This window comes from Pleuronectes platessa, chromosome 9 (assembly GCF_947347685.1).
Source record: "Pleuronectes platessa chromosome 9, fPlePla1.1, whole genome shotgun sequence".
NCBI lineage: Eukaryota > Metazoa > Chordata > Actinopteri > Pleuronectiformes > Pleuronectidae > Pleuronectes > Pleuronectes platessa.
In genome coordinates this window covers 13,097,180-13,107,601 of record NC_070634.1, presented here as the reverse complement: position 1 = coordinate 13,107,601, position 10,422 = coordinate 13,097,180, and the positions used below count along the sequence as shown (strand labels likewise).

The following is a 10,422-nucleotide window of genomic DNA, read 5'->3' as shown; positions in this document are numbered from 1 at the left end:
AGTGGGCAACCTTCTTTTGGATTCTTGTTCCTGTTTTGGATTCCTTGCCAATCTGCTTGTACACCAGTTCCAATTATTTATTGAAGTTCCTTTATTGCACTTACCTGCCTTTGTGTGTGTGTGTGTGTGTGTGTGTGTGTGTGTGTGTGTGTGTGTGTGTGTGTGTGTGTGTGTGTGTGCGTGTGTGTGTGTGTGTGTGTATGTTTGTGTGTGTGTGTGTGTGTGTGTGTCCTGAAATGATTGAACTGTGACAGATTGACACTCCATTGAATGCTATCACAGTGTAGCCACATTCCTTGGGTGATATTTTTACACCAACTTCCACAGCCACCTTGTGCATTGTGCGGAGAAAGGGATGACGAGACCAGATTACTGAGGCCAGTCTTCCCTCTCAGGAGGTGAAGTACGAGTCCTGCATGGAGTAGAGACAGTCAATAGGAGTAAGAAGAGAGGAGCCGCCCAGGGAGAGGCCGTCCCTGTCAGCCACATGACAAAGAGGTTCTCTGTCCATTTCACCGTACAGACCCTTGAAGCCTAAAAAAAAAAAAAAAGACGACATCATTGCTCAGTCAGTAACTCGTTTATAACCAGATCATAAATTAGCTTTAAAGTCTTCTCTGGATGTGGAGGAAGGAGTTTAAAAAAGAACCCCCGGTGATGCCAGGGAACTGGAGATCTGGGATTTAAAAGAAGTGCACAATTAGGAGGCAGCAGATGGTGGGTGGGGTCTCCAATCAGAGCATGAGTGCAGCGTGGGCAATTTAGGATGTGGTGATTTTGAGGACTGAAGTTACTTTTTCATTGGTTTGTCTGATAATGAGCAGTATTGAACACAAACTACTGAGCGAATTTTTCTTCGTCATTATGTCATATGTTAACATTCCTAGTGTATGGTTACCCTTAATATTAATTTTGAACACCTGGAAAATATTATGAAGTTGAAGTTTCTGCAAACAGTAATATCTGCAATTCCAATTTGTGAAAAGATAACATTACATTTTGCTGTTCGAGCAGTTTGAGCAATATTATGTTTTAAATATATATCGGGACAAATTGTTCCTAAATATCAACCATAATCTATCTTACACCTGAAAAAAGGTATGAATTATTCTGCAGCATGATGAAAAAAGCAGTACAAGTTAAGTTAAGTTAAAATGTCTTATTATAATAAATAGAATATTGTGTATTTTCTGTTTTAAAATAACGATTTCATGAATTACCTTCAAGTTTCATTTTTCCAATATCAATGCTATAGAATGATGTCTCTTTCCTTCCTATCACAGACTCAACCCTGTGAGCATCCACCTCACTAACTCCACATCATGGTGGTGCGGCGCTGAGCTCTTTACCGTAGGGGTGCATGTGATCCCCGGGCATCTGAGGTGGGGTCAGGCCCTGTCTGAAGGGGTCCATGTCATAGTCCTGCTGCTCCAGTGTGGTGAACCCCATCTGCTGCTGCTGTTTCTGCTGCTGCTGACTGTGGGAATAAGAGGAGCCCAGGCGCTCCAGCTCAGAGGGCAAACCACCACAGGGAGGCGCTGTGGGGACAGCAGACACATATCTCAACATGCAACATGTTTTTGACATTTGCTGAGCTTTTGTGACATGCGTATGCACACATGCATCCTACAGAAACCTTTTAATCAACATCTCCTGCCTTTATAATCGGCTATTTCGTATGACTGTTTCTCAGAAGACAAGACAAGATTCCTCCCAAAATGAAGGGGTACATCTGATGTACACACTGATCACGACTAACTCATGGGTATTAAAGCAGTTGTCTGCAGTATAATACCTGTATGGTGTGACGGGTGCTCGTGCTGTTCCTGAGTCTGCTGCTGCTCCTGTTGCTGCTGATGTCTCCTCGCCAATTTCTTCATCTAGAAACATGCATCACCAGACATTACAGTGAGGCTGCAAACACAGGTGAAATCAGCCTCTCGGTGCAAAGACCCTCTGCCACCCAGCCATACGAGTGTGTTCACGCACTTGCAAAGTATTAACATCAAGGTAAAGGACATCTTTCAGTGGAGGGGGGGAAACCACACATGAGCCCACTTTGTGAGGAAATATGAGGTTTAATCTACGGCCATCTCACAGTGAGATGTCATCAGTTTCCTGTATGTAGAGATAACCAGGCTGATTTCCACCCTGGCATACAAATACAGTGCAGAAAGAGTCCTTTTATTAGTGTGTGTGTGTGTGTGTGTGTGTGTGTGTGTGTGTGTGTGTGTGTGTGTGTGTGTGTGTGTGTATGTGTGTGTGTGCGTGTGCGTGTGTGTGTATGTATTAATACATTGTGTATTACCTTGGCTCTTTGGTTCTGGAACCAGACCTGCACAACCCGGACACTCAGGCCAGTCTCTGCTGCCAAGGTCTCCCTTACCTTGGATTAAGATTCAGGGGGAAGGACAAGGAAAGAAAAGGTGAATGGAAAAATATGAAAGAAGAAAGAAAGAGGAGGACATTTGAAGGTTAAAAAATCTGTATCACTTCAACAGTCCACCTCAAACAAGAAGGAAGGGAAAACTATTTGATTTATTTAACCTTTAAAATATATCTCTACAATCTCTACTCTAATAAGACGGATTTATGAGAATTTTGGCAATTTATAGATACATATACGTAGCATATATACTATTACAGTATAGTACCGATAGAATTTGTACTATATATAGAAAAAAAATTGCCACAGGTGAATAACTTCTCTATTTATGCTGAAATGTTTTTTCAGTTCTTGCAGAAAAGCTGAAAACAGATTTTCACTAATGTTATTTTTGTTAAATATTTTTTAAAAGACACATCCTGGTAACTTTCAGAAAATGTTCCATACTTCTTAGATAAAATGTCAAACTGGGAAAATATAGAAACATGTCTGACCCATACCAGATCCTTCCACCATCTTTCATGGATCAGGTGTTGTTGTCTAATCTTGTTCACTAACAAAAGTGAAAAATATCTGATGCAATAAAACACACACTACCTTTCTGCAGGGCTTGGACGAGACCTCGAAGGAGGCTTTAAAGGTTCGTCTTTGTTGGGTGGTCAAAATAGTGCGAGGTCTTTTAGGACGTTTACTTTCCAGGTCTTCTGATCTGATTCGTCTGCCGGTAGCTTTCTCAGAGTCCTCCTCCTCCTCCTCCTCATCTTCTTCATCATCCTCACTTTTACCTGTAGTGGGCATACATGATCGAGAAGATGTTTAATCGCAGATACACACAAAACTGCTCTCAATCAGAGATGGTTAATTCATTAATTGCACTCAGGAAACTTTGCACGACCTCTGCTGTAGTTTGTGGTTTCCTACATTTCCCAGAATACATTTCAATAACCTAAAATGAACTACTCACTGCATTCTTAATACGTAATTGGAAAACACTATTAGTTATAAATATCAAGAGTAAAGGAGTTCTGTCACTCTTTGTCTTGCTGAGTTACAGGAGCAACTCACATTCACAAATCACAGTTTGGGTCATTTTAGATTCAATATGCTTCATTTATTAAATTTTTATGTTACTGTTAATGGGTTATTTATCCAAAGTCATACAACAACAACACTATCCCTTTGTCTACTGAGTACTGCTTGTACTGAATCTGTGAACCTGTGATTTGTACATGAACAAACAAACCCACACACTGTAAACAGAGCATGTACCTGTGTCAGAGGAGGTGGGACTGGCCAGACACTGGTGGTAGTCCTCTCTGGCACACAGTAGCTGTCCCTCCCTGAGGACACAGCGGTCTCCGGTCTGCAGGCGGCAGGAACAAGCGCTGCAGGTGAAGCAGCGCAGGTGGAACACAGCGGCCCCGGCACGCATCACCAGCTCTGTAGGAGACACGGCCTCGGAGCAGCCCCCACAACGCACTGCAAACAGACTGGAGAGGAAGAGGAGGGTGTGGGAGAAGCAAGGGAAACAGAGAGGAACTGTGAGAGTTCAGTCAATAACAGAGGCTAATGCTTTTGTTTAGATGTGGTAAAGCTGAGACACTTGAGGAGCACCTCAGTAAGAAGAGGCTCCGCGAGACAAACAAAATGCTTGGTTGACTTGAGGAATGTTGCTGAGTCGAGCTGCCACTCAAAACAACGGCCAGTCTGACTTCTCCCCTCTCCTCCTCCTCCTCCTCAGGCCCAGGCCACTCAGACACATACCCTAAGCATGGCGGGTGTGCATCTTAGCGCCTGGCAACCGCCACTGGTCGGCTTATAGCCCCAGAGACTGTTGCCGTGGCTCCGGCTGCCATGTCCGAGGCTGCGCTCCTGGGGAGGCAGGAGAAAGGCTCTCGGCAGGCCATGGCTCCAGGCAGAGGGGGGGAACCAGGTATCCCGGTGGGAGAGGCTGAGCCGCCGGGCCCAAGAATTATCTGCAGAATTATCCCTAAGTCTGCTTAACCAGGGCAGGACAAAGACAGAGCCAGCCCCTGAGCAGCAGGACCATTGTCCGCTGGCTGGCACCTCGGCATTTTGCGTCTGTCATGCAGGATGATGCGTCATCATTCTGGATTTGGCATTTGTCTCCAGCCCTGACTGGGTCACCAGAGCAGTCAGCACAGACGCATGAGAAAGTGACAGTTTTTTTTTTATAACTTTCACATAAGAATAGGGAGCTTGGAGCTGGTTAGTGCTTAAAGCTTAAAAAGTCAGACTGGCCCATTAGGAATCATAGGATAATGGCCACTGTTTGTTCCACTTCAGATATGATCAAACACAACCATAATGAAAAACATCCTGCAGTTAAACTATTTACTTTTACAGACATTTTAACCACTTATTTAATTGTTGTCTAGTCTATTGTTTTGGCTTGTTACTCACATCTCTAAGAAATTCTAATTCTAAGAAAAAGTAGCAGTTTAAAATTTTACAAAGTAAATTCAAAGAATCATTTTAGTGTCAAGTATAAATATATACAGAAAAAGCTGAAGAAATAGGGTCAGGGTATCTGAGGTATGTTAAATGGAAATACAGAACAATATTTACAAGAAAAAACAACACTAGAACAAACAGACTAAACATAAAGCAAACACCCAGGTTGAGACGTCCCTGTCAGGAGCCGCGGAGGAACAACATCCTAAAGCCAAACATTTCTGGGACCTCTTACTGTTGCTGTGGGGTCGCTAAGGAAACAGTAAAGCCCCCATTCCCAGAAGCTCAGGAGGGTCAGTCGGGCTGCTTGACCCATCCGAGCCTCCTGCCCCACGGCCTCAATGGTATGCACTTTAATATGGCCAACATACCGTCTGTGGTATGTGCATTCCTGCGGCAACAGACGATGCAATGAAGTGTGTTCAAAGGAAGGAAACACTCTATGATACAGCAAAGTGCCGCACCTGCTTTAGTGTCTTGATATGATGCTGATGCTGGATGTCAGTGATGAAGAACATATGGGCCTTAATGTTGTGAGATTGTTCATGTTTGGAGAATTGCTTTTCCATTATACGCATCGTCCAATTTATCTCATTATCCCCACTACTCTAAAGCATTGTTAATGCAAAGGAAGAATTCCTCCGATGCTTATGGAGCAGCTCAAGGTGTTTAATATTTCAGAGTTTTCCGCTGACGTGATTGACCCGGGGGCCCCGCCAGGAGAGCGGGAACACTCAGTCACGCTGGATTTAGACATGGCAATTAGTGACAAGATCATTACAGCACAATAAGTCAGCAGAATCCTGGACTCCTCCACACTGGCACAGCACGGGGAAGTCCACTCAGAGTAGATGTGCTGCATGTTAAGTGTTCAGCAGAAGTACACACACGCACACACACACTGTCATGTTTTATGACTTCAGAGAACATTACTTTGACTTACATTGATTACCTGGAGATTTAATGTAACCTTAAACATAGCTGTTAATTGCCTAACCCAAATCTAAACCTAAACTAAACCTAAACCTAAACCTAAACCTAAACCTAAACCTAAACCTAAACTGAAAAAATGTCTTCACTTTAAAATGATTTACATTACAAAGACTTGCTTTTTGTTACCATAGGGAAGATGGGTCCCCATAACGGGACTGTGTAAACCGATTCAGGTCCCCGCAAAATGAGTAATACCTGGAGCACACAAACAAACACACACAGGGCAGCAATCCTTAGTAGGACTTTGCATTGACTTCAAATCATTCGTGGTGGACAGCCCAACAAAAAAGTAGTATCTGTAATCTGAATTTAAGAACAATTCACATCTGACCTCTAACTTTAACCAGGACCTTGCAAGTGACGTTTTGCTCCATTAGGACCAGGTCCCCATGAGGTGTACTGGTCCTGACAAGATCAATGTTATAATGGAAAAGTCCCAAAGAAGTAACAAAAACGAGTACATTCTCACACACACACACACACACACACACACACACACACACACACACACACACACACACACACACACACACACACACACACCTCCTCCCTCATTGTTCTTGTCTTGACTTCAGTGCTGACCTTTCGCAGTCGGGCAAACCTACACTGCTGGTCTGCTGGACAAGCAGGGAGACAGATCCTGTTTCTGGATCAGGTTAACCTGGATCCTTTGCTGAACCCGCATACAACCCAACAGAGGCTGTGTATCAGATACAGATCTGCGGGTCAAGTGCACCGTCAGTCACAGCTCTGATCTGAACCTGTCCACTGAACCGCGGAGCCGAATCTAAACCTACTGAAAATCTAACCAGCCCTAAACATCACATTGTCAGACAGGAATTTGCATAACGCGTCATTAGATTACAGGCTGAGTGACAGAATCAAAATGCCATTATTTTAAATAAGGAATAATGAAACATTTTATTAGAATGGATAGATTTATCAATTTACTAATAATGGCAAAAGGAAAATCAAATCATCCAAACATTAAAAGATATGAACGAGTTACCACATTTAGAAAAGCTCGTGTTTTTTTCAGAGAGGCCAGTGATGCCTGCTCATGACATAAACAGTATCAGTTGGTCTGTGGGTTAATCAGACTTGTGTTAGCCATGTATATAATTGATGAAGATTGAATTATTAATCTAATTAAGATTTAAAAAAACATTCTGATGTTATTAAGGAAATGATTTACTCAGTTCCTCCTAATTACATTTGTCCATATTGTTATATTTTAAAGTTTCTTGAATCAGTAATTGATACACAGCATCTAAATTTACAGTCAAATGAACAGGGCTACCCTGTACTTACAACCTGTTTCCATTAATACCCCTGTACCGAATGACAATGATACGATATCTAATGAACATGGATCCATTGAAAACTATGTGTCGAAAAAGACTAAACCATACAAAAAAGAGAGCAAAGTCCAATTTGTGATTACAGCACACACTTTTTTCTTTAATTACATTTTTTTTGTACCCTCTGCATGCTTATTTAGCAGCAATGTACACATTAATCGTAAGATAAAATAATAATGTTGTTACTGTTTGTTACTACCTATATTGTTGATACAAGCAACACTGAAGAATTTGCAGTGAAGCAAATCGTGTACGTTTTTGTCTTTGGCTTCGATCGACCTGATGATGTGACTGAAGCTGATTTACCACATGAGCAAAGAGTAAAAATAAAGCAGGACTCAGAAGATACAGTATGGTTGTCCCAGTATGGAACCATCATTCCCACTGTCACAGTTTAAAACCATCATCGTGGACAGAGGGCCACAGCCCCTTACGGGGAGGTGGGAGACCTCTGAGGTGGAGGCTCTGGCACCAGGCCTCCTGCTAATTGGTCAGTTCAGATATCTCATGGTTGGCCGGGCATCGTCCCGTCGCTCGACACAGGGGCTGCTGCGAGCGGAGCGTTCCAGATGCCACGGAACATAGCGCCAGGGCTCGTGGAGTGCACTGTCCCGCAAAAAAGAAGTTTGCACTATCCTCACCGTCCCTCTTGCAGGGATGCACCAGACCTTCTGACATATGGGTATACTCTCCTAATTACCTCTCAGTCCTGCTGTGGCCAAGTCCTATTATCTCCACTGATCACACAATAAACACTTGGAATCATCTGGTAAATCCTGAATGCTTCATAAATTTACTTTTAAAACAAGGTTAAAATGTTGATATAAGGGCATGTTTGCCATTAAAAAGTGACAGGTTTGAAATGTTCTGCAGACAAATGCTTCACTTGAGAAGGCCCATGTGCTCCTAGCACCACAGCACTGTTACTTTAAGTGACTAAGAAGACGATGGCGGGGCGTATGTTGCACCAGTGAGCGTTCTGCAACGTTTCCCATTGCATCCCCGAAGCTTTGGCACAACCACCGTCACTAAATTGTTCAGAAATAATGGGAGCTGCCGCCGTTCAGCTTGTACAGTTTTGGTCTTGGCTCTTGTTTAGGTGAGAGCATGTTTTTGGAGGAAGAAGAATGGGGGGATTAGGTGATGTGAGGGAGTCGGGCGACGGGTGATGCTGGGAGTTTTTGGTGGCGGGTGGGGTGGGGGGGCAGCTTCGTCTACGAGACCATATGTTGTCCCCAGCTTGCAGTTGCCACGCCAGCGGGCCTCGAAATTTTAACACATTTTGACAATGTGTCAGTTGAGCTCTACCCCTGGTCGTGTGTATGTGTATGTGTGTTGTGCGTGTGTGTGTGTGTGTGTGGAGGTGTGACCATGTTGTTTTGTGTGTGTGTGTGTGTGTGAATACAGTATGCAATAGTGGTCTCACATTCCAGCTCCCTCGCCATCCCTTCCTCCTGCAGTCACCTTGTTCTGAGCGCTCTGTGCCAAGTTCCCTGGACATCAACTAACACCTTATACACTCACAGACTGATACACAACTACACACACACTAGATAATGCATTTATTTAGCCATGAACGACTAAATCTACCAATTTGTATAGAAGAACACCAAGCAGGAATACATAGACTTATATTAAGTTGAAGAGATTGTTTCCCAACTCCCTCTTTATCTCTCTCTCTTGATCACACACACATGGACACACACAGAAACACACGCACACACATTCTTAGTCAAGGTCAGACGTGGACAAGGGTTCTGTTGAGAAAATTGCCTCAATATCAGACGATCACTTTTTTGTCAAGGGGCCAACAAATTTTTTAAAAAACAACAATGAAAACCAAAATTTAAAAACTCTTAAAAATGAAATTACACATGAAGTGTAATTAGACATTTCATCTATGTTCTGGACTATAGGCCAACAACATTAAGGTATTTTCTAAAGGAAAAAGCATATTTCAGTTTGCAACCAATGAGCAAACACCTACTTAGACATATACACATGGATTACACAACAAAAATATGTATATAAAAAAAGGAATGCAGGTGATTTCAAAATATTTAGCATGTTGTATATATATATATATATATTTTATTTGAAATATATTTAACAAAAAAAGTATGATAAATAAATGAATATATAGTGCGCTTTACTCTGACATCTTCAGCTTATTAAATAATTTCTTTTAAATGATTTTTAACTTAATTCAATGAAAAAAACATAAATATTTAAGCTGAAATTGAATTGCATTTAATTGAACATTTGAGGGGGCGGGGGGGGGGGGGGGGGGTAATTGCATTAGAGTGTAAAACCAGTTAAGAGGCATCTGAACGTTTTCTTTTCATCCAGACGCATTACGGCATCAAACAAACTTTAAAAAAGTAATATGTAATATCTTATATATTGTTACATTCTGGAGCGTTTTTTGTTTTAATTTAGTCCTGCACGTTTTATCTTAGTTTGAATTTAAAACTTAGATTAGACACATAACAGAAATTATGTGAACTTTCTGCTCTGCATTCAGGCCAGGTCTCTAAACATACCCTCACCATCCCAAGTTGTACTTTGTTCATTTTTGGATTATTTGTCATTTGTTGTCTCTAAATATTTTTTTTACCAAAACCTTTCAACAGCCCAACTACTGACCAATCATGGGGAATGAAGTTATATGTGTGTAGTTGAGTGTTTTATTATTTCATCTGTAACATCAGGAACCAGACACGCAGCAGTGGATGAGTTGTACTCACTCAGCATAGTCCCGCTTGCAGTAAAGTTTGCGGTCCCGCAGAAAGCAGGAGTTGTTGAGCGCGTCCCCGCACGCCGAGCACCGCACGCAGCCCTCGTGCCAGAAGCCGTCGGTGACTCTGAGCAGGAACCTGTCTGTGATGATGCGGTGACATCCCGCACACACCGCCTTCTGATCCATACCTGCACTGACGGGACATCCTTCCATTAACACACTTATTACAACCAGCAAATATAAATGAAATATGGAGGAAGCCTCGTCCAAAGGCGAATTTTCATCTTTGAAATATTTTTGAAAACCTAAGTTCATTTTAAAAGATCATTTTAAAATCAACAGACTAAGATTATTTACTAAGACTTATTACGCTTTGGTTTGTGAGTGTTTTGACAGAATTTTAAACTGACCAAAGCTTGGTCAGTTTAAAGGTTGGGACAATAAATGCTGAAAATGAAATATCTCAG

The 10,422-nt window shown here is 42.2% G+C and overlaps 1 protein-coding gene across 1 annotated transcript; it reads right to left on the bottom strand.

Moving 5' to 3' along the window:
- Positions 1 to 278: 278 nt before the first annotated feature.
- lmx1a (LIM homeobox transcription factor 1, alpha) lies at positions 279 to 10,141 on the bottom strand. Its single transcript, XM_053431079.1, has 7 exons — positions 9,963 to 10,141; positions 3,645 to 3,876; positions 2,984 to 3,160; positions 2,309 to 2,386; positions 1,810 to 1,880; positions 1,350 to 1,561; positions 279 to 534 (listed from the first exon to the last, which is right to left on the bottom strand). The coding sequence occupies exons 1-7, from the start codon at positions 10,139 to 10,141 to the stop codon at positions 392 to 394; spliced, it is 1,092 nt and encodes a 363-aa protein (XP_053287054.1). The 3' UTR covers positions 279 to 391.
- Positions 10,142 to 10,422: the final 281 nt, after the last annotated feature.